At 38.9% G+C, this 27,144-nt stretch overlaps 1 protein-coding gene across 1 annotated transcript in view; it reads left to right on the forward strand.

Moving 5' to 3' along the window:
• Positions 1-27,144, forward strand: part of COL12A1 (collagen, type XII, alpha 1) — a 121,089-nt gene that overhangs the window by 75,768 nt on the left and 18,177 nt on the right. The window contains exons 37-57 of the mRNA XM_014949335.1: positions 2,867-3,009; positions 5,371-5,500; positions 5,684-5,803; positions 6,452-6,598; positions 7,385-7,501; positions 7,869-8,015; positions 8,520-8,594; positions 8,949-9,088; positions 11,073-11,196; positions 11,400-11,543; positions 13,087-13,251; positions 14,515-14,553; positions 14,647-14,785; positions 16,857-16,999; positions 17,393-17,502; positions 22,637-22,786; positions 23,788-23,865; positions 24,499-24,585; positions 25,458-25,511; positions 26,041-26,136; positions 27,046-27,099. Of these exons, the coding sequence (XP_014804821.1) occupies positions 2,867-3,009; positions 5,371-5,500; positions 5,684-5,803; positions 6,452-6,598; positions 7,385-7,501; positions 7,869-8,015; positions 8,520-8,594; positions 8,949-9,088; positions 11,073-11,196; positions 11,400-11,543; positions 13,087-13,251; positions 14,515-14,553; positions 14,647-14,785; positions 16,857-16,999; positions 17,393-17,502; positions 22,637-22,786; positions 23,788-23,865; positions 24,499-24,585; positions 25,458-25,511; positions 26,041-26,136; positions 27,046-27,099 (2,402 nt within the window). The remainder of the gene's footprint in view (positions 1-2,866; positions 3,010-5,370; positions 5,501-5,683; positions 5,804-6,451; positions 6,599-7,384; positions 7,502-7,868; positions 8,016-8,519; positions 8,595-8,948; positions 9,089-11,072; positions 11,197-11,399; positions 11,544-13,086; positions 13,252-14,514; positions 14,554-14,646; positions 14,786-16,856; positions 17,000-17,392; positions 17,503-22,636; positions 22,787-23,787; positions 23,866-24,498; positions 24,586-25,457; positions 25,512-26,040; positions 26,137-27,045; positions 27,100-27,144) is intronic.

Here is a 27,144-nt window from a genome sequence, read left to right on the forward strand (position 1 = left end):
AAAAAAATGTTAGGATTTTTTGTGTGTGAGTGGCTCAGATCATTAGAAATTGATCTTACGTCAAATATGGAAGTTTATTTTCCCCAAAGCTAAAACATAAGTGTAAGAAATTCTGTTTACCTGCTTGGTTATGGCTGCAGCTCTGTAAGTTATTCAGCTTTGTTTGCCTATTGGGATGGAGGTTTTCAGTCCACTTATCTCTGGCAAACTCAGCTCTGATGTTGTGCAGCAAATTCACTGTTCGCCTCCACACAGCAGGAAAATTTGAAATGTAGTGCCAGTAGCAATATTGGTGAGCAAATGGTAAATATTGGGGTTAATCCATGCTTACGTACATACCATGTACTTAAGATTTTCTGGGGAGTGTGGGTTCCTAATGTCAGTATGAGCTAAAATGTGTAGTTTGTGGCTAATTTCCATATCTCTCTGGTTGACAGCAGGGTAACAAAGTGTTATGATCATACTTGAAATTTGCAGCATAAACAGATGTACTTTGCTGCCTGTTTATAAAGTCTAATAACTGAGATTCTTAGATTTGTAGATTTTGGGGCAAGAAAAGTAATGTGTTTATCTTGGGCCGATGCACTTTTCAGCGTCCTTTGAGCGCTGTTAAGGATTCAAGTAGAGCTAGGACTTACGTCAGCAACTTTGCAAAACTGACTTTAAATTCTCCTTGCTCTAGTGGAGAGAGGAACACCCAGAAACATCCAAGTTTACAATCCCACACCAAACAGCATGAATGTCCGGTGGGAACCTGCTCCGGGTCCGGTACAGCAATATAGAATTAATTACTCTCCACTGTCTGGCCCAAGGCCATCAGAATCTGTAAGTAATTTAGTTTTTATACTATTCCTTGAAAGTGTGTGGAGGATATTGCTTCCTTCAATGAGTGTAGAACAATAATAATAAACTCAAGCCAACTGTCTGCCCAGGAGTGTCCCTGCTGAAAACAGTCTCTACAGGAATTTAGGCCATTGTAAATAAATTCTTAATTTGGTGAAATAATAGAAATAAGAAATAAGGCTCCCATTTAAAACTGGGTATTGAGTGCCCTTTATCATATTGCAGGTAAAGATAAGTTAAAATAAACCTTTTTTATAATTTATTTTTTTGCAAAAAGACAGAAGGAAACCACAAATATTTATTCCGAAATGTTTAATTATGAAGCCAAATGCCAAGTTTATGTGATTTTGCCACGAAACCATCTGTTCACCTCAAGTCATTAGTGTTTAAGTAGGTCATGGTGAGCAGCGAAGTCTGGATATGGGTAAAAATTTGCCCTCTAGGTGTGAAGTGAGAGCTCTTGGCTTTGTGTAGAAATAGGTGCGGTTTCAGAGCTAAGTCTGTGAATGTGCTCACACAAAACGTGCACCCAATACTGTACAGGTACAGATGGGTATGGTTTTATGTAAGGAAGTGTATGATTTTTAATGAATCATTTGCATCCATAAAGTGAAACTGCATATTGCCCCCCACACAACTGGGAACCCCTGTATTAGTAGAATAGAAAATGTCCTTTATATGTCAGTAAACCATGACAATATACCTTTTTTGGTTTCTGTTCCTCAATGTTTCTTCTTTTTCTGTGAACTATTTTTATGTAAAATGTGAAAAAAATAACAATTCCATTTGCAGAATGAGAGCTCCTTATGTATTTATGCATTTTTTTTTTTTTTTTGGTACCTGCTCTGGAATGTTTATCAACATTATTAAACTTGTATTACTTTTCTTGGAAAACGTGCAGTCTGGTCGTGTTCCCAATTTTTCTACATTTTATCTAAATTTTTCATTCTAAAAAGACACAGTATCATCTATATATATACGCACCTTTTCTTTCTGTTTTAGATTGTGGTACCGGGCAACACTCGCGATGTGATGCTGGAGCGCTTGACGCCTGACACCGCTTACTCCATCAACGTCATAGCTCTGTACGCGGATGGAGAAGGGAATCCGAGCCAAGCCCAGGGAAGAACATGTAAGAGACAGAGGCAGTTTGGGACTGGCTTTGTGAAATATGTCAAAATTGCTGTGTGAAGAACGTGTAGAATGGGTTGCAATCACAAACAGTGTAAGCCGTTCAGTGCAACACTGAGATCAGAACATCTGAATTATGGCTGAAGCAATTAGTCCTCCATGGGAGGGAGGTTTTACTCTGTTTTCTGGTGGTTGTGGTACATGCATAACCACCAAAGTAATTTTCGCTCGTGAAATAAGCCTAATTTCATCATTTAAGAAGGGTTTAAAGCTGTTCTTTAAAATGTGACTACAGATAAACAGCAGTTTGTCTTTTGGAAAAAAAAAAAAAGAAGCGCATTAAGATGGATAGAATTTGCTGTCAACAGAAAAAAATGTGCTTTGTGTTTTGTCTCTCACATGAGAATTGTATGTTACCCTCCACAGAGAGTTGAATTTTGCTGGAGATGCCTAAACACCAAACCCCCTTGTTACAGTTTAGCTTCTAGGATCTGGGTTGGCTTACACTTGGCTGCTTTAAAATTAATTCTAGAAATAACATGTAAAGAAACTGTCTGTGGCAATAATAGGTCACCTCTTGTTTGCTGCTTCTGTGATTTCTCTATTAGAGCCCCATTGGAGATGTGCCAGGCTATAATTATATCATTATATCAATGTATGTTGATTCTCACTTCGCATGTCCCTCTGATGTTGGCTCCCTTCCATACTGCTTGAGTTCCTCCAGTTAAGGCCCTATTTCTATGTAAGACTTTCAGGCTCTGCTGTAACATAATGGACTAAATTTACCTGCATGTGTTTATTCAGGGCTTCAGGACAGTATTTGAATCGGTGAGAGCAGCGCTGAACTGGGGGAATCATGCCCCACACAACCTTCTGTATTTTGTTTCCGTAGTGCCTCGCAGCGGCCCCAGGAACGTGAGGGTGTTTGATGAGACCACAAACAGCCTCTCTGTACAGTGGGACCACGCCGATGGGCCAGTCCAGCAGTACAGGATCATTTATTCACCCACCGTGGGAGACCCCATTGATGAATATGTGAGTTCTGTCATTCCTTAGTAAGCACCCAGATGCTCTCAGTTGGTTCTTTACACTACAGAAAAACAAGGACACCTATTTTAATGCTGGAGGGGAACAGATTTAGACTGGAGAATTAATCTGAAACTTGCAGATGTGCTGGCTATAATTATATCATTATATCAATGTATGTTGATTCTCACTTCGCATGTCCCTCTGATGTTGGCTCCCTTCCATACTGCTTGAGTTCCTCCAGTTAAGGCCCTATTTCTATGTAAGACTTTCAGGCTCTGCTGTAACATAATGGACTAAATTTACCTGCATGTGTTTATTCAGGGCTTCAGGACAGTATTTGAATCGGTGAGAGCAGCGCTGAACTGGGGGAATCATGCCCCACACAACCTTCTGTATTTTGTTTCCGTAGTGCCTCGCAGCGGCCCCAGGAACGTGAGGGTGTTTGATGAGACCACAAACAGCCTCTCTGTACAGTGGGACCACGCCGATGGGCCAGTCCAGCAGTACAGGATCATTTATTCACCCACCGTGGGAGACCCCATTGATGAATATGTGAGTTCTGTCATTCCTTAGTAAGCACCCAGATGCTCTCAGTTGGTTCTTTACACTACAGAAAAACAAGGACACCTATTTTAATGCTGGAGGGGAACAGATTTAGACTGGAGATGAGGAGAGGGTTCTTCACTGTGAGGGTGGTGGAGCACTGGAACAGGTTGCCCAGGGAGGTGGTTGAGGCCCCTTCCCTGGAGATATTCAAGGTCAGGCTCGATGAGGCCCTGGGCAACCTGGTCTAGTTGGGGGTGTCCCTGCTGACTGCGGGGGGGTCGGACTAGATGGCCTTTGGAGGTCCCTTCCGGCCTGGGCAATACTATGACTCTATGATTCTATACATGTCGGACATTTCGCATGCCCTATGGGTTCTTTGTTACCTGGGCAATTCTATGATTCTATACATGTCAGACATTTCGCATGCCCTATGGGTTCTTTGTTGTCAATGCTAAGAAGCCATGGTTTGTATGAAACAGTTTATTTATTTTGTTCCCTACAAAATGAACCAACTTTTGTGTAAAATACTGTTAAATCTGAGTCACATGTTAATCAGAAGACTCTGAGCAGAACCTGCTTCCTGACATTTAGTTCCAACATTGTGCTATGGTGAAGAGGTGTCTATTGCTCCATGCTCTCTATTCATTGTGAAGTCAGTGTGCTGAGACACAGAATAAACATAACTCTGCGTTTTATAAATTGAAGGGAGTTGGCAGAGTTTAATGAGAAAGCAATGGGAACTTGGATTCGGCAACTCACTTGCTTTCGTAAGGTTCAGTACGAATTCTAAGTGTTTGTGTTTAATTTCCTGCAGCTTAATGATAGCACAAGTTAATCCGGTGCTTATAAAATTATTTGAGTGTTTATAGCAAAGGCAAACTCCGATCTTATGGAGGTCAATGGCAGAATTCCTGCTGACTGCCACTAGCCAAAATGTAACACACATAAGAGCACTATTTAAATGATGTTAGTGCTTATATATTATTGCATAGGGCACAATCAAAATTCACTGTTTGAAAATTCCCTACTGGACCTGTTAATCAGGACGCACATTTTCCAACACACATTATCTTCCTTATAGAAATTATTGGACATTTCATGAAAGTAGCAAGTCTCAAAGAATTGAAAATTTTTATCAAGTAGCAATGGAAAATGTTGACTGGGACATGTTTTGTGATAGATATCTCAAATTACTTTCCACTGGTTCAGTGCTTTGTGGCCACTTTATGGAGCAGCAACACTTTTGGGTTTACACCTACCTTTTCATGGGGAGGGAGCCACAGGGAGGGCTGCCCCGGGAAGCTGAGGAGATTGAGAGATGCATAAATAGACTCAATTTACATATCAAAATATTTAGAGCTTCCTTCTCAGACTAACTTGTTTTGACAAAGAAATTATATTCTAAGGTGAGGGTAACAAAAAGTTAGAAATGAAGCTGATGAGGAGCATGAAGGACTTTGATTCCAGCCCTGTTTTAGGAGCTTTTTCCTCTCTTTACACACCATCATAACTTTTTCCTTTCTGTGAGGGAGCAGTACTGAAATCTCTGAGGAATGGCAGCATCTCAGTCTGATGTGAGGGCAGGGACTTAAGAGTCAATTTGATTTATCTTTCTGTGCTGACCACAGTGTTTTATAATTTAAAATAACAATTACTAATAATTGCTTATAGGCTATAAACTTTTAGATATCCCTAATGGCTTTATCTACAGTGGACATAAAAAAAAGTGCACCAAGCTTCAAGACAAACTTTTAGTTTTAGTTACCATCATTATTGATCAGCTCCAGGAGTTTATTTTCCTCTGTTTCGTTTGTGTTCTAGACAACAGTTCCTGGGATAAGAAATAATGTGATCCTACAACCACTGCAGTCAGATACACCGTATAAAATTACTGTTGTGGCTGTGTACGAAGATGGAGATGGTGGACAACTGACTGGAAATGGCAGAACTGGTAATTAATTTTAATATTGCATATTCTTTTTTAAATTTAAGATGCATATTCCTTGGGCACTCCAACATTGTTAAGGTTTCATTCACATCTGATGTGATTCTTACCCGACAGAGTTATGATGTAAGTTTCTAGAGGTTGAAAAGCAGGCAGTTGTCTAATTAGAGTGCTTTTCCTTCTTTTTAGTTGGCCTGCTTCCTCCTCAAAACATGTATATAACTGATGAATGGTATACACGATTCAGAGTCTCCTGGGATCCCTCACCATCCCCTGTTCTTGGCTATAAAATTGTATACAAACCCGTGGGTAAGAAAATCTGTTCATTTTGAATATAACATTTCCAGAAGACTGAGTGGCTAATGGGGGATCGGAATAGAAATCATGTCTCATGAAATGTTTGTGTTAAAGGATTTATTTATTTCCTTTGTTTAGTGATTTTGATGGAAGCTTAAGACTAATTATCAGTATTTTATAAGAAGCACAAACTATCAAATACAGTGTTTCATACATTCAGTTACAGAGATTGAGTTGTACAGTTCAAATTGAATACAGGTAAAGACCAGATAAAGTCCTGGACCAACCTTTTTTTTGCTGTCTTTAATCCCTCTTGTCCTTCTGAGAATATGAACTGGTGTATGTGAGATAAGTATTGAACAGGTATTTAGGTACTAATATCCTTCAGAACCTTTGTTCTGTGTGACAGTGAAACAATTTACATACCTTTTTATAAGTTAAATTAAACACAACCATTGCACAATAGCTTGTAAAGCTACATATGTGTTCTGTTTGCAACAGTATAATATGCTAAAATTTAAGATATTAGTATGTTTTGTTTCAGAAAAAATGAGATTAACACTTAATGCCCTTTAAAAGATGGCAGATAATTTAGTCGCTCACCTAATTGTGAATCTTTCTCTCTCTCTGTACCTCCTCAATGCTTCCTTTCAATTCAAGGTTCAAATGAGCCCATGGAGGTTTTTGTGGGAGAAGTGACTTCTTACACCCTGCATAATCTGTCTCCCAGTACTACTTATGATGTGAATGTTTATGCCCAGTATGATTCTGGAATGAGCATACCTTTGACAGATCAAGGCACTACATGTAAGTCAAAACCATTTTTTGGTAGTTGTGCTAGATACAGATGCTGATCTGACATAACCTTGATTAAGAGAGGATTTTTACGGCTGGTTATTAGACGGTCTGAATATCCTCATGGAGATTACTTATCATCTGTCTGTGATGTAGAGGTTAAAAACACTAAGCTTGGAAACAGTAATAGAAATATAGTTTCAAGGAATGATTTGACAATATAAAATTTTCTAGTCTGCTTCCTAAAATTTTATTCAGGTAAAACTGGGGTCAATCTTTTACTGTCTCCAAGGTACTAAAGAATCTAACCAGGCTTAGCAGGACTAGAACTCCCAGGAGTGTCCAGTGATTGAAACTTCAGCTTTTCAGAAGGAGGTGATTTTGTTAATGCCCTCAGCTAAGAAACTTCTAAAAATTTCTACAGTTAAGATGAATCAATCATCCTGAATTTTGCCGACTCAGTACATTCTTTTCATGCTGCCATATACATGAGTCAGATTCTGATTTTTGAAAGTTTCTTGTCTTATAAAGCACTCAACTTACTTTATGTGAAAGCTCATAAAATGGGCTGCTACCCAATATGGGAAAGGTGCCAGACTCTAAGCTTTGGTAAATAGCTAGACCAGGGTCTCTAGAGTGTAACAGAAAATGAAGAGATTTGACTAGAACAACCCTTTCCTTCTGTGAGCATTTTAAAAAATCAATTTCTGAACCAGAACTGCAGCTGATACAATTTTCATTTGGATGTGCTTCATCCATTACATACTGTTTTCAAGAGAAAAATTTCTGTTTTCACAGTGTATTTGAATGTCTCTGACATAACAAGTTACAAAGTGGGTTGGGACAGTTTCTGTATCCGATGGTCGCCTCATCGGTCAGCAACTTCCTACAGGCTGAAGTTAAACCCAGCTGATGGTAAGTGCATTTTATTTTATTTTATTTTTTTGCATTTTCCAGAAACACAATTGTCTTATTTCAGTGCCAGCACCACTTATTTGGGATGGTGTCAAGCACCCTCCAGAAGCCAAGATACATCTGGTTGAGCTTGAAAGCTCTGAACGTAACCTGTTTTTCTAGAGTGGTGAAAAAGCTTCAAAGAGAGAGTGCTCCACGTAATCACTGTGTAATCTTGGTCTAGAAAAGCTTTTATGGGACAAGAATAAGACTGCTGTCCCCTTGGCTCCAAACTCCTCTCAAGAAGTCTCTAATTTCTACACTTCTTTGTACACATACTAAAAGGGGAATAGTGGGTCCTAAGTTTCTGTTGGGCTGGTTTTGGCAGGTTCCAGAGGACAGGAAATCACAGTGCGTGGATCAGAAACGAGCCATTGTTTTACTGGCCTCTCACCTGACACAGAATATAATGCTACCGTCTTTGTTCAGACACCTAACCTTGAGGGGCCTCCAGTCTCCATGAGGGAACATACGGGTAGGTATACTGTGTATATGTATGGGTAGGTATATGTGTAGGCATACTGTGAACCTTCAGTTTTGGCTGTAGAACTTGTCTTATTTCAGCTGTAGGACTTGTCTTGCTCCTAAATGGCTTTCAAGACCTCTTCTAAGTGGTCTTCCTTCCTCTTTCTCTCAGTGTAATGCCAACTGGAGTTTATGAGGGAAAGATAAATTCTAATGCTTTTCTTCAAACCAAGGATTTCCTAGAATTTGGCTGAAAAATGGCTGCATTATCAGAGTGCAGCATTACCAGGCTCATGTAAAAGTGTTCCTGTTAGAATAAAACCATGTACCTTTGTTTTAACCAATAGTTATAATCTCATTACTCATGTAACACAATAAATTTTTCCTTGCCAATTCTACGTAGTTTAGGTTAGTGAGAAAAGATTAGAATCTTTCTGTGTGGTAATGTAATACATAATCTAGAGTTTGAATGAAATAATTTATATGGAGTCAAACATTTATTATTTCATTTCAGTCCTCAAACCTACGGAGGCACCAACTCCGCCACCCACACCTCCTCCGCCTCCCACGATCCCCCCAGCTCGGGATGGTATGTTTATTTTTAGAATTATTCAGTATTTTTATGTAGTTGCTGCATTGCTTCAAAATTTAATTCTATTTTTCATAAATTGAAATAGATTTAAAACTAGCACAACATTTTAGGGAAATGAAGTTTGAGATCAATTTCCTAATGCCATCCATTTACTAGACTTCAACCTTTCCTGGTTTAGAACAGCAAGGAACAATATTTGGGAAAAAAGTCCCTGCTATTCTCTAGCTCTGCAGCAAGTAGAACTTTGCTGAGTATTTGTGTTTCTTGAATTTTCACATTTTGAAGCAATGCTCATCATTTCACAGGGGTATGATGAATGTGTTTTAAGTGTTCCTTTTCTTGGTCTTTTAGTGTGCAGAGGTGCCAAAGCAGATATAGTATTCTTGACTGATGCTTCCTGGAGTATTGGTGATGATAACTTCAACAAAGTAGTGAAATTTGTTTTCAATACAGTAGGAGCCTTTGACTTGATTAATCCTGCTGGAATCCAGGTAGGTTGGTTATTTCCTTCGGGCACATTTTGGAGGGAAACTGAAGATGAAGCTGAATTACTAAAGTTACGTCTGACTTTTCCTTTATTTCAGAATGCTGTCATTTTTTGGTATTAGGTTGTTGTACAAAGCATGTGTAGGTGTGTGCATGTATAATTATTTATGAAATAAAGTAACTCCACCCAGGGCATAGCAAAAGTCTGAAAAGGTGAAAAGTTAGTCATCTTAATGAATCAGTGCATCTCTAAAGAGTAAACAGCAGTAGCTAATGAGGGATGGACTTTCAGGATTTCTGGGCTATCAAAAACATTTCAGGCTTCTTACTGTAAGTCTTGTACCGTTCCTGGTTTTCTTCTGCTGATGGGAAGCTGGATGAAAGATCTCTTTCACTAGATGAGGTGAATGACATGATGTGAGAGAGTTTCTTACAAGGTATTTCTGGAGCATTGTGATGACCTGCAGTTGCATCTTCCTGGGTTAGGAGGCTGAAGGAGGTTTTGGGTTGTTTTTTTTTTTTTGGTGGAACTTTGTGAAAGTGATTTTCCCCAGTAACTATAAAAATGATTTACATTACTCATGAACAGCCTTTCATCTTCTAGACATTGTTTTGTCTCAGACATTCTTTATCCTTCTTAGCTCTAGGCTATACCAGGTAGTTTTCTTCTCCATTTGTTTTATAATATTTTTTTTCCCTGCAAAATCTATACCAGGTAGTTTTCCTCTCCACTTGTTTGTTTTATAATATTTTTTTTCCCTGCAAATAAATATGGGTCCCCAGTGTAGAGACAGAGAAGGCCTAATTAATACAGATGACAGAGACATGTAAATGCTAATGTTTAGTAAAATATTTAAGTCACCTACCTCTTGAGATAGTTGCAACAATCTCACATGTAAATGCTAATGTTTAGTAAAATAAGACACCTACCTCTTGAGATAGTTGCAACAATCTCAGGTTTTGAACTGGTTATTAACTATTTAGAAAGGGGAATTTACGTCAATAAATGTGTATATATACATACAGAGAGATGTCTATTCAGCATCGAATTAGTATGCTAAAATATTGCAATTTTACAGAATATCAAAAGGCGCAAATGAAATATATACATAACATTTAATGGTGACTCAGGTTTTGAACTGGTTATTAACTATTTAGAAAGGGGAATTTACGTCAATAAATGTGTATATATACATACAGAGAGATGTCTATTCAGCATCGAATTAGTATGCTAAAATATTGCAATTTTACAGAATATCAAAAGGCGCAAATGAAATATATACATAACATTTAATGGTGATTTCAGAATGCAAACTGGAAGAGGTTTTGTAGATACTGCACATCTGCTTAGAATCAGAGAACAGGCAGAGAATATATACTGCATCATAGGAATAGCAATAATTTAATCATATATATTTAAGGTCACATCACATTTCATGCACAAAAGAGCAAGCAAGAAAAAAGTGTTGTGTGCACATTGCTGTGATGTAAATATGTGTAATTATACAAATTATACAAAGATGTATGCAATAAAGGAGCAAATGAAATATATACATAACATTTAATGGTGATTTCAGAATGCAAACTGGAAGAGGTTTTGTAGATACTGCACATCTGCTCAGAATCAGAGAACAGGCAGAGAGTATATACTGCATCATAGGAATAGCAATAATTTAATCATATATATTTAAGGTCACATCACATTTCATGCACAAAAGAGCAAGAAAGAAAAAAGTGTGTGCACATTGCTGTGATGTAAATATGTGTCAAGAAAAAAGTGTTGTGTGCACATTGCTGTGATGTAAATATGTGTAATTATACAAATTATACAAAGATGTATGTAATCATACATATATGAAAAAGATTTTTCAGTTATTTAATGATTACTGAGACACCGCAATCCGTGTTTTAGTGGAGAAAGTTGGTCTTTCCACAGAAAGTTGGAGCGTGGGGGTCTGAGACTGAGCACTGCAATATCTTCCTTTTCAGGTTTCGTTTGTGCAGTACAGTGATGAGGCAAAATCGGAATTTAAACTGAACACCTTTGATGACAAGGCCCAGGCCCTGGGAGCTCTTCAAAATATTCAGTACAGAGGAGGAAACACAAGGACGGGTAATTCTGAGCAGTAATCATATTTCTTTAAGATAAAATATTGTCAGGAACTGCCTTATTATCCTAATATTGTATGGCTGGAAAATTAGGTTTTTGCATTCTTCTGTTTTAGCTGGGTGGCTGTTGCCCTTTCCAAGTGAAGTAAGGGATTTCTTCTCTTGGGGATGCTATGGCTGACTCCTTGTTCACTGTGCACTTTGCAGGCAAAGCCCTGACGTTTATCAAAGAGAAGGTTTTGACCTGGGAGAGTGGCATGAGGCGAGGTGTTCCCAAGGTGCTCGTGGTTGTCACTGACGGTCGGTCTCAGGACGAGGTGAGGAAGGCAGCGACGGTCATACAGCACTCGGGTAAGCAGTTCACAGTCCCTGGTGGTTCATTTCCTTAGATGTTAAGCAATGCAATTATAAGTGGTGCTTCAGTTAGCTGGGAATCCTTTACTCATCATTTATGGACTCGGAAATGTATTCTGAGTATTTGGGAAAAACTCAAAGCTATGTAAAGAATTTAGACTCTCTGGGCCAGACTTACGTTTTCCTCCTCCAGCTTCTCTCTGGGGAAAGATGTGGTGTCCCAAGGCTTTCAAGTATTTCCTCATGCGTATTGTTTCATAGATAGATAGGAGTTTTGAGCCATCTGGAGTCCTGTTCCCCAAGTAAGGAGATGTTGTACTTCCTTATGGGAATCACTGGCACATAAACCACAAGTGGTCATCTTCTCTGGGATCTGAAGGAACCAGCTCTGTCATGATGGCTTCTAAAGCTCTTCAGCTGCCCTATTCATAAAAACCTCTACAGTCTCCCTGGATAATCTGTTTCAGTGTTTAACTACCCTCATGGTTGGAAAGCTTTTCCTCACATTTCACCCAAGTGTTCTTTTAGGCTAATGAAACTATTGTCTTCTCTTCGTTTACCTTGTTAACGAGGAAAGCAGTTGATCACTGTCCACTGTAATGGGCCTTCATATTTGAAGCCCGTTGTTATTTCCTCTTTCTGTCTTCTCTTTTCTAGACTAAACAAACCCATTTCCTTCAACCGCCTGTTGATCATGTTTTCCAAACCTCTTATCATTTTTGCTCTCCTCTATACTTACTTTGGTTTATTTGCATCTTAAGTGTCATGCTCAGAGCTGGACAGAGTATTTCAGCCAAAGCTTTGCCAGAATTTTCTGTGGAGGAATAATAATCTTTGTTTTGAAAAATCAAAAATGTAAATAAAGATAGCTTTATAGTTTTCAATAAATGTGAATTCTCCTTTCAGCCTCCAACCATAACTTCCAATGGCTGTGCAGTGTCTTGTCACTGAAATTTTGCGGGAGATTTTTTTCTATATAGTACTGAGTTGTGTGGTGGTGGTTTTTCTAATTCCTTGGTTTTGGGTGCAGCAAAGAGAGGTCAAATTATCACATGGAGGCTTAGATGGGAAAAGGGAAAGGAAGAAATGAGTAATTGGTGAGATGAGTATCACCCAAAGATAGTGAAACTGAGAAGCATGAAATGCAGGAGGTAGTAACAGAAAGAGAACTGGGTAATTAAGAGTCTGCACAGAGATTTTGGACACAGAACAAATAAAATATACTGTAGAGTTGAGAGGATTGTACATTTTGCATGAAAGAGTGAGGGGACTATGTAGCCAAGGCTGTGTGAGGTTGGATAATGCTGAAATAAAATCAATGAAGGAGAAGAAAGTTTTGAATGAAAGATACAAAAAGCAGTTTAATCCCTCCTGAGCTTTAATAGAGTGGAAGTATATCCAGCATGTATGCTTATAGTGAAGACCAGATAAAAGACTAGGTAGAACCTGAGAAATCAATGATAAAGATGGTTTGTGAAATAATGACCTGAAAATGGCAATGTGTGTTTACTGTGTTTCAAGTAATGTGTTACTTTTACAGGCTTCAGCATCTTTGTGGTTGGTGTGGCTGATGTGGATTACAATGAGCTGGCCAAGATTGCCAGCAAGCCCAGCGAGCGTCATGTGTTTATTGTGGACGACTTTGATGCCTTTGAAAAGATTCAAGATAACCTCATCACCTTTGTGTGTGAGACAGCTACCTCAAGTGAGTAGAAAACATCGTTTCCCCAAATTAATACATTTGCTTATATACTACTGTGGTTGCCATTCCATTTGAAGTACATCAAAAGAAATGGTCATACATAGAAGTTAGAATCATAGAATCCTAGAACGGTTTGGGTTGGAAGGGACTTTAAAGACCACTCCCTGCCCTGAGTTGGGACACCTCCCACCAGACCAGGTTGCTCCAAGCCCCATCCAACCTGGCCTTGAATCCCTCCAGGGATGGGACAGCCACAGCTTCCCTGGGCAACCTGGGCCAGGCTCTCACCACCCTCAGAATAAAGAATTTCTTCCTGAGATCTCATCTCAGTCTCCCCTCTTTCAGTTTAAAACTGTTCCCCCTGGTCCTATGGCTCCCCTCCCTGATCCAGAGTCCCTCCCCATCTCTCCTGGAGCCCCTTGAAGGACTGGAAGTGGCTCCAAGGTCTCCCCAGAGCCTTCTCTTCTCCAGGCTGAACCCCCCAACTCTCTCAGACTGTCCTCACAGCATTAGGTTTCATAATAATTGGACATAGTTGAAGGGAGCAAGTTACTTTTTTAAAAATTTGAAGTAGGTATTATATTTCATATAATCTCGTCTCACATTTCAAAAGCACTGGTATAACAAAAAGAGAGTAAGTCAGTGAGAACTACTGCTCTTTAAGGAGAAGTGGAATGATGCCTCATGTGAACTGGGGGGCACAAGAAGTCTCTCATTTACCACTGCTCTAGGGGTGCTAAAGAGGGGCATTTATAGAGTGTGACGCTGTTTCAAAATTAATCTAAATAAAGTTTAGTTGTTTACTCCAGTGAAATCCTTCTATGGCAAAAATGAGAAATTCTCAAGCCTGTCACGTGCAACTGCGTGGTCCCGCGCTGCCTCACCCCCCAGCTCCCGAGGAGCCACATAAATCTGCAGTTTTTTCCTTGAGAATGTGACAGCTGTTATGCAGCCTGACTCATGCCTTAAATATTCATGGAAAGACTGTGTTGTTGTGCTCCTTTTTTCTTATGAATTAGACTCTTGAAATAGTTGGGGGCTTCCTTTGTTATTTCCTACAATTTGTCACGGTAGAAGTACCCTGCTAAAAGTAACGAGTAAAGATTTTAACAGTGCATCTACCACAGTATGACATCTGTAATGAAACTTGGCTGATAATTAATAATGGCACTGACTTCTTGGTAATAAAACTTTCTGAAGTTTATATATGTTCATATCCTGTTAGGTTTTATAGTTTTGAATTATATGTTGTTTCCTGTCTTTTAGCTTGTCCTCTTATTTACTTGGACGGATACACTTCACCTGGTAAGTAACTGTCTCATATTTTGGCATAGATGCATTTGTGTCTTTTCCAGCTCTACAGCGCTTTTATTTTTTATATTCTCTCCGGATTTAAAGGTTTCAAGATGCTGGAATCATATAACCTAACAGAGAAGCACTTTGCTTCTGTACAAGGCGTGTCACTGGAATCAGGCTCTTTCCCAAGCTACGTAGCATATCGGCTCCACAAGAACGCCTTTGTCAGCCAGCCCATACGGTGAGTAAACCTGAAAGGCTCCTGTTTAGGGCAAGCAGGTGAGGAAGGTTTACTAGAGTTTATAGATGACATCATCAGTATCTCACGGAAGATGCATTTATTTGATGCTTTTTTTATGAACTCCAAGAAATATACGCCAAAAAACATCTATCGTTATCATTAAAGGTTAATCTGTTTATTCCATTGTGATCTGTTCACTATTATACCAGTTGCTTATTGTTCCTTTTTTCTTTTTTTTTTTGGAGATTATGCTTCTTAACCATTCGAGTTGCATATAATCCACAGTTTGTCCTTAGGCAGTTGAGCAACAGCCTCCTTAGGACAATGAGCTGCGTGTTGATGGAGGGAAAGGGTTTCACTATGAGGGATAAGCACCATTTTTTGCAGGAGCATGGTTCATTCTGCAGTGTGATGATGGCACGTTGATGCTAGGGCAGTTTCGTCTCTACTTGAGTTGCTGTATTTGGCAAATGGAGTGGAGTTTTCAAGGGCCTGTGGTCTTAGAGCTTGGTTATGGAGGGATAATGTATGGTCATTCTTTCCAAAATTTTTTCACACAAAAAACCTGTTAGAAGTTAGTTTTACTTGTGTTTGCTCCTCTGCTATTTAAGTAAGTTTCAAAAAAGTCATTTTGAGTCAGAGGAGATGCCTGAAGATAGCCCAGTGTTCCTATTAAATTTAAGGAAATTTAATCTTCTTTTCATACAAGCCTCTGAAATCTTCTGCAGTCCTGCCAGGTTGGGTAAAGATCAGGTCACAGGCACAGGAGCTGAGGTGTATGAAGAAGTAATTTTGTTTTGCCAGACTTCTCAGCTCACAACTTTAAAAGTTGAGGACTTGAGGACTTTCTGAGTTCGTTGACGTGCCATTATAGCTATGGGAGTGACAGATCTCTGACAGCCTGGATTTTTATGATCTAGGGAAGTACAGATAATCCCCGTCACTGGGATCCTGTTTTGCAACTCCTTACATTAAGATTAAACTTGCATTTAGCAGGCTAAGATGATAAACAGACTTTCTATGTATTTCATTTATTAGAATGTTGTGATACTTAGTCTGTTTGCTGTAAAGGGTGGAGTAGACTTGCCAGAGTATTCTGGGCATTTATTTTTCATGAGAAGCCAGAAAATAAAACACTGTTTAGACCGAGTCAGCAAAGCAATAAATGTATCCTGATCCCGGTGGCATCGTTGTTTCAATATTTGAGATAACTTGGTATCCAAGTTATAAATAGTGTTGCCATATCTACTTTAATATTTTATTTCTTGCACTGTGCTGTGTGGTGGTGTTTACTTAGTGATTGTGCTATTATTGCAGTGTCCATAATTGTATGGATACAAATGATTGCCTAGAATAGAGCAGCTTTTCTCTTCATTTTAAGGTTTCTGTTTATGTTCATGAGGCCAAATCCCCTTCTCAGCTCCATTAAAATGGTTAAGGAAAAGCAGAAATTACCTCCTTTCTTACAGATCCCTTCCTGCATTCCCTCCCTTCCCCTCCAGAAAACCTTGGAGGCCATTCAATACATGTTTGTATTTACTTTTGCCTTTCTGTTTTCTGATATCTAACAGGACAAATCTAAACCTCAGCCATTAATAAGTCAAGGGAAGCCAAAGTGCAAGGAGTACATTAAATGCATCGTTTGTTGTATCTCTGCCTGAAGGCTGTTTTCTGCTGCCTGTCTAAAATAGGCCAGATGAAAAAAAAGAGTAAAGCTTTGGTCCTATTTTCTGTACTTATCATCAAGGAATTTGAAATATATGTAGTTTATGCATAATCTTGCCACAGGAATACGTCTCCAAGAGTTCTTGGTCATATTCTTGCTTCCTCCCTAACCGAGGTGCTGAGACCAATTGAAGACAGGCTGTGAGTTCATCTTAACAAATCACACAATGATTTTTATCACAAAGGTCTTTTCTATGTGAGACAGTGGTTAAAATGCTCAGTTCCATTAAACACTGCAGTTTCCCCATTACTTTCATGTCTTTTCTTTGGAAAAGAGCAAATGGTGAGCATCTTATTTTCCTCCTGTGTTTCCATGTGAAAAAACGTTCTCCCGTTGTCTTACCAGGGAGATTCACCCCGAGGGATTGCCACCATCTTACACCATCATCCTGTTATTCCGTCTGCTGCCCGAGTCCCCCAACGAGCCTTTTGCCATTTGGCAGATTACAGACAGAGATTACAAACCCCAAGTTGGAGTTGTGCTGGATCGTAAGGATGATTTTGCTTATTGTGCAGAGAATTTATACATTACATTACTTTGCATGCATCCTTCTCAAATATTTCCAAAACCAAAGCATTCTTACATGGTAAAAGGATTATATACTTTTAGTTTTAAAAGAGATATCCTTTTTTTTTTTGGTTACTTTGTACATAGATTATTTTTTCAACTAAGAATAGTTCAACTAAGCTACATTTCATCCTTGGTATTACCTCTAAAACCAAAGGAATGTACATCTATGTATTTATGGGTCACTAAGACCATCTATATCTAAGTGTTTACCCATGTGAGTAATATACCACATTTTATCCATAAGTGTATCTTAGGATGGTGGTTTTAGTAGTACATATAAAAATGAAATGTATTATTTTCATTTATTGCAGCTGCCAGCAAAGTGATGTCATTCTTCAACAAGGATACAAGGGGAGAGGTTCAAACTGTGACTTTTGATAATGATGAAGTAAAGAAAATCTTCTATGGAAGCTTCCACAAGGTAAAGGATTGAAATGATTAATGTTTGTTTCTGGAGTGCTGTTCTTTGAAACAAAGGACAAGGAAGGAGAAGTTGTTGTCAGTTATATCCAATCTTTGTATAGTACTGTAAGTTGAAATATGGACTTACAGATCATAAAAAATAAGATCTCTGAAGTTATAGCTCTTCTTTTTATTATTGAGTTAAAGTTCTGCTTGGAACCAATGTAAGAGATTTGTCAAAGTTGTGTAAGTGGAGGGATGTATCTGAACAAGACATCGCAGCCTGATTCCTGGCACATGAAAGAGGAAGAATAAAAGATAAACTGGGGGGGGGAAGAAAAAAGGAAAGGAAGTTGTGATGAGAAAAGATTGGGGGGGAGTGTAGTGATTTGGAATCATCCAAAGAAGAAGATATAACTACAGAAAGGAAGTAGATACTGACTCATAGAAAAAGGCAGGGAACAAATTTTGGGAGGTGAAGAGCATATTGAATAAGATTCATAAGTTTAACAAACATAATACATGCGTATGTGTATATTTTGTATGTATACATGCATATTGGTTAAATTCACTGAGCCTAAAATGTTCCAAAGTGTTCCAAAGTAATATCAACTGAGGAAGCGACAATAATGACAGAGATCCCATCAAAGATCATATAACTTTTTTGTGATTTAGAATGAAACTCATGGTTTTTGAGTTGTCAAAATGGCTAGTGATATCCTTACATGTTACTGCAGCTGGGATAGTTTTGTGCTTGCTTTTCTGATTTTGTGCACTGAATTATGACAAATTGCTCATGCCAGGCTTCCTGGCTTCCTTCCCTCTAGCCATCAGGAGGTGTTTGACTCAGGCTAAAAGACAATTTAAAAAACATTTTCCTGCAGTGTTAAGCATATATGTTTAGGGCAATGAAGTGAGTTGTAATTGCAACATTTTTGGTCAGCTGAAATGCACATTCTCGTGTTTTCATTTATCTCCCTTCTGTTTAGTTTAGTTTTCTTCTGATGACTAAATATGGCCAGAGTATAACATTTGTTTTCTTTATGATACCCTCTCCTGCGTAACTAATCTCTACCAGTGTTCCTCTGAGGATGGAGATAAGAGGTTGCCTCTGTCTCTACTTGCTGATGCTGGAGGCCACGTTGTCACCCTGTCCCTGCTGGGCTGAGAGCTGGGCGAGCTCCCTGGTGCCAGCAGCACCTTTGGTGACAGAATCACAGAATCACAGAATCTTAGTGGTTGGAAGGGACCTCTGAGATCATCGAGTCCAACCACAAAAAAAAACCAAAAAAACCAAAAAAAACCACGGATGACTGCAAGAATCACACAGGACTATAAAAGCTATTGGTTTCCTCAGAATTTGACAGAGGGAAATTTCCCAAACTGCTTCTGTGTCATGTCCAATTATTCCTGTGTTTACAACTTATTTAACAGTTAATTATTTTTGCATATATGAATAGATGTTAATGTCACTGGCTTTGTGACTGATACTTTATAAGTAGGCTTGGATCACACCAACATCAGGCAGTCTCTGTTTTGTCCTTGGCATTTGGCAACTGAATTTTCAGGAAATGTAAAAGTTGAGTCAACTTCTCACCAAGGAGTCCTGCTAAAACCCAGGGCAGCAGGTAGCGTTCCTCATTTGAGATATCAGTGTGACAGCTGAGATTTCCCTTCTCCAGGTCAGTGTTGGGAAGCTCTCTGTGTACTCTCCTGCTGGCAGCCTGTTTGAAGTGGCTGCTGCTAATTTAACTGACATACAGAGCCGTATTTTTCCCTGCAGTTTCTCTGAATGTGATGGACCTGAGCAGAATTCACTTACAGTGAATCTGTGCTCATTTATCAGAGCAAAGGGGAAGCAACCTACAACCCCACCAGCACTAGTTGTGGCTGGTTATTGTACTTATTGGTGAAAAATAATTACAGGGGAAATAAAAATCCAGCATTTTGTAGTATTTTAATAGTTAAATACACTCATGCATATGAACAGAAAGCAATCCTATTATGCCAAACGATGTACAGGAGTAACAGATATTTGGAAATGATGTTAAAGCTCTGTAACTATGAATTCTTAAGCAAAAATGAACCATGTATGAGTTATTTAGTGCTGGAAACAAAAGGAAACAAAAGTTTAAATTTTTGATAGTGTTTAGAGTAACCAGAGTAGCCTTGATTTAAAGAACTGTATTTGGGATTTTTCACCCCATAACTGAGCTGACTCCTCTGGATTGTCTCCAGGATGATTACGGAGATTGCTGTATGAGTTGGGTTGTTAGTGATAGACAGGATCATGGGGTTCCCCAGCTCCTGTGCTGGGAAAGCCTCATGTATCAGCCGTGGTAATTAGCTCCTAATAAAGGACAGCAGTAGCTTCAGCTCGGTGAAGGAAGGGAAGTAAGATTAACACATTTCAGGAGGTACTTTTGCAATTTCTTCTGCCATCCAGTTTCAAAGAAATAGCACATCTTTAGAATGCGAGAAGGTGTGTTCCAAAATATCCAGCATTTTTGTGGTTTTCATTCGATGACTTCCTGGCCCGTTCCAGGGAAACAGAGTTAACTACACCTAACTGTGCAGGGAAATTTGCTTTGGCCTCCTCGATGGCTTCGCGCAGCACAGCCCTGGTGAGAGCTGTTGAATCTGGCAAGCCCCGAAGGAAAAATCCTGACTGCCTGAGACAGTTGTTAAATTTATAACTGAATGTTTTAGAGAGACAGATGACTTCTACTCTCTTATTCTTACCGTGCTAGACTTCCTTTCAGCTTGCAGCTTTGCAGTAGTTGGCCACAGGAAATTTGATGATGAGTGTGTGTCGTTCTGCTGATGTGCACACGGGGTAATAGTTTGCTTAGTTTATTGATGTGGTTTGTTTCGCAGTGCATCAGAACTCCATCAAGCTCTGTCTTAGAAGGGGATCCAGAGAGAAAGATTAAACGGTGTTTTCTTTCTTAAAACCTCAGTGCCTTCTGGCGCTGGAAACGATCAGAAGTGATGCTTCGTGCTAGAAATTGAAAAGAATGCTTCTGTTAACATTTTGTTGTTAAAACGCGGCAGGATTGGACACAGAGATGTTTTATTTACTGCAAACACTAGATGCATATTTTTGTTAGGTTTATGCTGGGGCCGTGAGGTTCAGACTGGAATTCAGAGCTGGCACGAAATCAGCAGGGAGCTGAGGCAGTGACTCGGGGCAGCCCTGCTCAGCTTTTGTCTGCTGGGGTCGCTTCTTCCTTGGCCAGACAGACGATGCTCAGCAGTCCTTGCTGCCTGAACATCTCCAAACTGGTGCTCCCCATTCCTCACTCTGATGTAGATTCCTCTCTCCTAAGTTTCATGTGCAAATGAAAACACAGTAATATGTGTTCCCTATGCTGATGTCATTTGCTTTTTCTAATTTGTGACAAATAACATTCCACTGGTAGGATTTGCCTGTTAGGTACCTTTAAGAATTAGCAAATTACATCTGCGATGAGTTTAAGCTGTTTGATGCATTAGTTAACCTGTAAAATTTAGAATTACAGTCAAATGACTTGAGTATTTGATGTATAAACGGTAATGAATTTAAAGTTATAGCGCGGTGCTTATTTTATTTTGTGGAAAGTTTGGTACATAATACCAAAATGTACTTTGGATGCACTCCACTGTCTTTCCACCAGTTTTTTACTTGGTCAATGAACAATGTTGGGAATGTTAATTATAAAAACACTTGTATACACAGCACTGAGAATGAAACTGTGTGATGCCAACTGGATTTCAGATGACAAAAAAAAATGAGGGCAGTTTCAAAAGTCTTAATTCCAATTATATAAAGTATAAGCACATAAAGTTTAGAAGTTTTTAGATAAGTAATGCTGATGCCTTGGAGACTGCTCCACATGGGAAAATATTTAATACGGAAAAAAAGAACAGATTCTCAGGAGATTGTTCAGCACTTGTTGACTCAGGACATTTAAGGGAATCTCTGCTTCAACTTTATGCCAATTTTTTAAAGCGGTCAGCAAATAGCAATACATTTCTGAAGGGTTATGTACTGTGATAACAGAAGCTTTAAAACATAAAGACATATTTCAAGGATTCTTTACTGCTGATCTTAATGTGTTAATATTTTAACAGTTAGATAGATGTTATAGTGTGTATAAAATATATGCAGTGTGTAAGGTATATAAAGCCACTGAGACCTTTCTTTTGCTGTAAGATGTTCTTCCAACAATCACATATTAGAGTTAGTAAAATGCCAGACCCTTGTTTCTTCCTTGGAGACTTCTGAACGTCTTCTGTTTTCATAGATATGTAGGAAACTCACTTGCATAACATTCACCATATATACTATACATTTTTGGAATGGTAACCTTTGCATCAGTTTTGTTTGTTCCTCTGTTTAAGGTTTGCTGTATTTAAAGTTTACCTCAAACCTTTATTCTCTTCTCCTGGTAAACTTACTCTCCCTTTGTTACGCTCATTCTTTTCTCCCTCCAGTTTCCCTTATTTCCAATAATTAATCTCTTCCCCTTATTCCCTGTTTCCCCTTATTTTGGCGTATGTTTTTGTAGCCAAATTTCTCTTATGGAAGTGTCTCTCTTGCCTCTTCGATGATTTTGTCTTTTTCTGGGCAGGCTTCTCTGCTCACTTCCTTTATCTCAATGCAACTAATGCCTCTGGTTGAGTCATGTGTGGAAAGGGAACCCTGGATCTTTGGATCTGAAAAATCTCCTCTCAGAACTGCAGACAGAGTTAATCAGCCACTGGGCAAGCACAGGCTCATAAACCTCTTGTGTGGTCCAATCACAAGAGGACAAGAAAAGCTTCTATTCACTTCCTCTCAACAATTCTTTTTATTTTTTACTTTTCTGCCATCTTAAAGCAATTTTCAGGAAAACTTTTTTTAAATAGATCATTGTGGTTCAACTATTATATTAAGTAGTACTTCTTAGCTGTGCTTGTCTATTCATCCTATTGACCTTCAACGTGTTTCAAAGAGGTTACAAATGTCATAGAGTGTCCTTGAGTTTGAATTTTTCCACCAGTTGAAAGTAAAGCAGGATTACTAGGAAGAAAATCTAAAATAGTGTTATCTAAAGAGTGAAATACTGTTAAAGTATTGAAGTAAATATGCTTATGTGCCTTTTCTAAATATTATGTTGACCTTTTTTCAGGTCCATATTGTTGTAACTTCATCAAATGTTAAGATTTACATTGACTGCAGTGAAATACTGGAAAAACCAATTAAGGAGGCTGGGAACATCACAACGGATGGCTATGAAATACTTGGGAAACTTGTGAAAGGCGATCGGCGATCAGCAACAGTAAGCAATAGACAGTAATCCATTCATTAATTCAAAACGTTTAAATGAACCATTGAGATTAGAGATTCAGGACTGCTAAGAAAGATAACCCCCAATGGCTTTATGGTTTATAAACCTATAATGAAAAAGTGGCTGCTACTATGAAGGGCACATCAATTATCTTGATGGATTAACTATACCTAATATGTAATCAATGGTATTACCTGTCCTTCATATTAGAAGCCTGCAATCTCACCCATGTCTGCAAACCCTAACACCTGGAGAAGATTCCTGGTGCTCAACACCAAAATGTTTGGTTGTATCAAACTACAGGGTCATAGCTCTTGAGGTGAAAAAAGAGAGGAAACTGCTTTTACCATCCAGTCTACATAAGGCCACCACTGCAGCCTGTATGTGGAACCCCTCCCTGCTTAATGCCAGTGGAAAGTGCCACACATGAATCTGAATTAATATGTGACCCTTAGAGCTGGTCAAGAAGTTTTTCAGCCAGATTTTATGTTGAATTTCACAGGTATTCAGCCAATGTAGAAATGCATTGGTATTATTAATTGAATATTGCAAAATATTTAGGCTGCCCAGGGAGGTGGTTGAGTCACCATCCCTGGAGGTGTGTAAGGGACATTTAGATGTGGTACTGAGGGATATGGTGTAGGGGAGGACTTTGTAGAGTACGGTAGATGGTTGGACTCGATGATCCCAAGGGTCTCTTCCAACCTGAATGATTCTATGATTTTCCAAGTCTCTTTCTATGGTTACCTTTTGCCCCAGAGCAAGAGCAAGCACCCGTGCTTGAAGTTCTTGTGCTCTAATGTAGGCTTGGTTTTAAATTTTTCATTTTAAAATTATTTTTCTGTCAGTGTCAAAAAAAAAGAAGTGAAAGTCTGAATGACATCAACTACATGAGAAATAAATTGCTTGAGGAGTCATTTTTAATGATAATGCCACTAGGTTTTATAAATAACATCTCTAGCATCTTTCAAGAGTCCTCCTTTCTTTTACAGTTAGAAATCCAGAATTTTGACATTGTATGCAGTCCAGTTTGGACCAGCAGAGACAGATGCTGTGATCTTCCTTCTATGGTAAGTGTAAATGAACGGGAGGCTGTTCAGAAAATTATTATTAATAGCAAATTTAACAATATCGATTCTAGGCTGGTATTATACATTGTACTGGCAAACCATCTCAATCCTAGTCATCAGAACAGACAGTGAACAACCAGGCATTTCAGAGTTTTATGTCTGAGGGAGAACGATTGTACTGGGCTAGAACTGAGTCCCCTAGGAATGGTGGGAAAAATGCCAGTTATAATTTGCATTTCAGTGACATTTAAGACCCTAGGTATTATGAATGGAATAGCTATAGTATTGTTTTATTTAATCTGTTCTTAGATCGGCATTCAAAAAATAACTAGTTTATTCTTTGTCAGTTCAAGTTAATTGTCTAAGGGATCTAAACAGAACAGAAATTGCATATAAATTTTATTTTGCTTGTGCCTCTGTTGTTAGTGTCTGGTATAGCTCACAGAGAAAATTTGCTAAAAATATGAAATATCTTGTAGAAACGTTTGGAAAGAAGTGTTTAGCTGTGGGTTTTGGTTGTAATTGAAAACAGGATAATAGAGAATCTTGCTGTTATTGTTTTAGGAAAGTATGCTGACACCAAGTACTTTTTTTATAAAAAAAGGACAGTAATAGTTGTGATTGAATTTTCAGAGAGATGAAGCCAAATGCCCGGCTCTTCCAAATGCTTGTACCTGCACTCAAGACAGCGTGGGACCTCCAGGACCCCCCGGACCAGCTGTAAGGAACTACTGGCAATAGACAGATTTTCTGATGTCTAAATTTATGGAAGTCATTTTGTGTTGGTCCATGGGTTTGTGAAACAGTAGTCTGTCAGAGAGATAGTTTCTGTCAACACGTCCATAACATCATGGTAATCTATTCCCCTTTCATTTAGTTTAAAACACACATGGGCAGCTCCTACCACCTCTACTTGTTTATCTGATAATCCTTTTCCCATATTTCCAGGGTGACCACTGTGATTAGCTCCTCGTTGTTTGATAGGCTGATAGAATCTGGCCCCATCTCAGCTGTCTTGCACTTCATGTGCAAGATATTTTTAATGGACTGTGCAAATATTTTTCCTAAATACAGAGTCGGGATTTCACTCCAAGGAAAGATTCTTTACTCTGTCAGGGAAATAAATTAGGTACTCTATTTTATTTTTTTTTTTTTATGTGGAGTGATAGTAGTCTATGGAATGGGTATGCTCCTACAAATTGCTTTGAATATAAGGGCCAGTAGTCCTTCTACTCTGAAACTATCAAAAATGCTGCATGAGGAATCTGAAGCCTGGTTAATTTGTCTGGCAGTCTGTTAGAGAGGTTATCCAGATTTTGATGAAGGTAAAATGAAGAAGTTTGTATCTGCAGAGACCAAAATGAGAGGAATGTTTCATGGGCTGAATTGGCAAGGCCAAAGCTGATGTGCTTTACCCGAGTTTCTGATGCATCTTTTATTCTGCTATTCTTTTTAGCAGTGTGATCTATACACTTCAAAACTTTGGGCTTTCACATAAGTATTTGATAAAGAGGATTCACAACGCACACCACTATAACATACCCTGGCTTCTCCTGTATTAAATACATTTTCTTTCCAAATGTTCAATTTAGGGGGGCCCAGGCGCTAAAGGTCCCAGAGGCGAAAGGGGTTTGACTGGATCGTCTGTAAGTATCTTTCTGGAATGCATCTATAATGTTCTACATGCTCACCTGTATGGAAATTTGTATGCATAGCTCTATGCTGAGCTAAGAATGGGGATTAAAAATCTACTTGGAAATATGCCTATATGTTATTTATGTGCAGCCTACCTATATGAGACTACAAATACCTGTCCTATGTATATGTATTTCCTCAAAGGCACTGACTGCACATCAGGAAACTAGAGTCCATACTAGTGTCAATATAGGGTGTTAATATACACTCTGCAGCATCATTGTCCTTTCTCCTTTACAGAGGAGACAGCTATACCTCTAATTAGCACTGCCAGAAGGCATGTATTGGCCTGGGACCACCAACATGAGTCAGAGAATAGTTTATGAAAGGATGTACCACTTGGATGACTGTTTCCACAGTTGACCTGGAGCATTAAATGTGTCTCCAAGCTTCTGACCTTAAGAGTCTAACTGAGATGATTTTGCAGTTACACATCTGCAGGTTGTCATTTCCAATCTTGTTTTACTTTTCTGCTTTAAGGGGCCTCCTGGTCCTCGTGGAGAGACAGGTCCTCCTGGCCCTCAAGGTCCCCCAGGTCCACAGGGCCCCAATGGGCTTTCAATCCCAGGAGAACCGGTGAGTGGCCATTCCGGGTGCAGGTGACAATGTGTATGACATTTGCTTTTCCTCATAACACATGAAACAAGTCATTTCCTCAAACAAGCCTTTCAATGCAATAGCATTTTCTATCCTAAATGTGGCATGTCCATATGGGATGCCTGTGAAGGGACAGAGTCTAAGTCCATTGTGCTGCTCCGCTTCAGTCTTGCAGCTCTTCTGTAGAGTTTCTGGGCCTTCAAGTTCTAGGACTCAAAACTATCAAACTGGTGCAGGAAAACCAAGCGTGCAATATGACTTTGAAGACTTTCTCCCAGATTAACATGTCCAACTTCTGTTTTTCTGAGCTTAAATCAGTAGCTGGAAGTTCAGAGAGGCAACGGGTGCCTAGATCTGGCCATACAAGAGAACCCTTCGTTCCTTGGAGGCTTTTTGGCAACAGCATGTGTGTTTTAGTGAGCAGCTACTTCTGATTTCATGTACATGCCTTCCCTGCCAGAGTAACTCTATTGACACTGATGAAGTGTCACCAGATTCTGTTTTTTATAGCAGATAGCATAGGTAACCCTTTGTCTACATTCTGTATGGATTAAGACTGCTTTTGCCATATTTTAATAAGCAATCACCCCAAAAGCGGGAATATAATGTAGCTGGTTCCTGATTAGGATTAGCTTGAATTTTTATATAAGCAGGTTTTTTTTTTTTTGTATAAAGTCTTTCATTAAAATGTAAAGTTTATTGAAAAAAAAAATAGAATTGCTCTCTGAATGCACACTGTCTAACTTTAGATTTGAAACCAGGTTACTTTGGCTTATGGATTCCTTAGTTTAGATATCTTGCAGGAAATATTTTGTGTCCATTTACAAAAATTAATTACTTTGTTGATCTACTCTGTAATTCATAATGTTTCATTTACAAAAATTATAGGGTCGTCAAGGAATGAAAGGGGATGCTGGCCAGCCTGGACTACCAGGACGATCAGTAAGTTGATACTTAGACAAGATAATGTCATTTTTACACTGTTCC

The sequence above is a fragment of the Calidris pugnax genome, unplaced genomic scaffold, assembly GCF_001431845.1.
Source record: "Calidris pugnax isolate Ruff unplaced genomic scaffold, ASM143184v1 scaffold132, whole genome shotgun sequence".
NCBI classification, from domain to species: domain Eukaryota; kingdom Metazoa; phylum Chordata; class Aves; order Charadriiformes; family Scolopacidae; genus Calidris; species Calidris pugnax.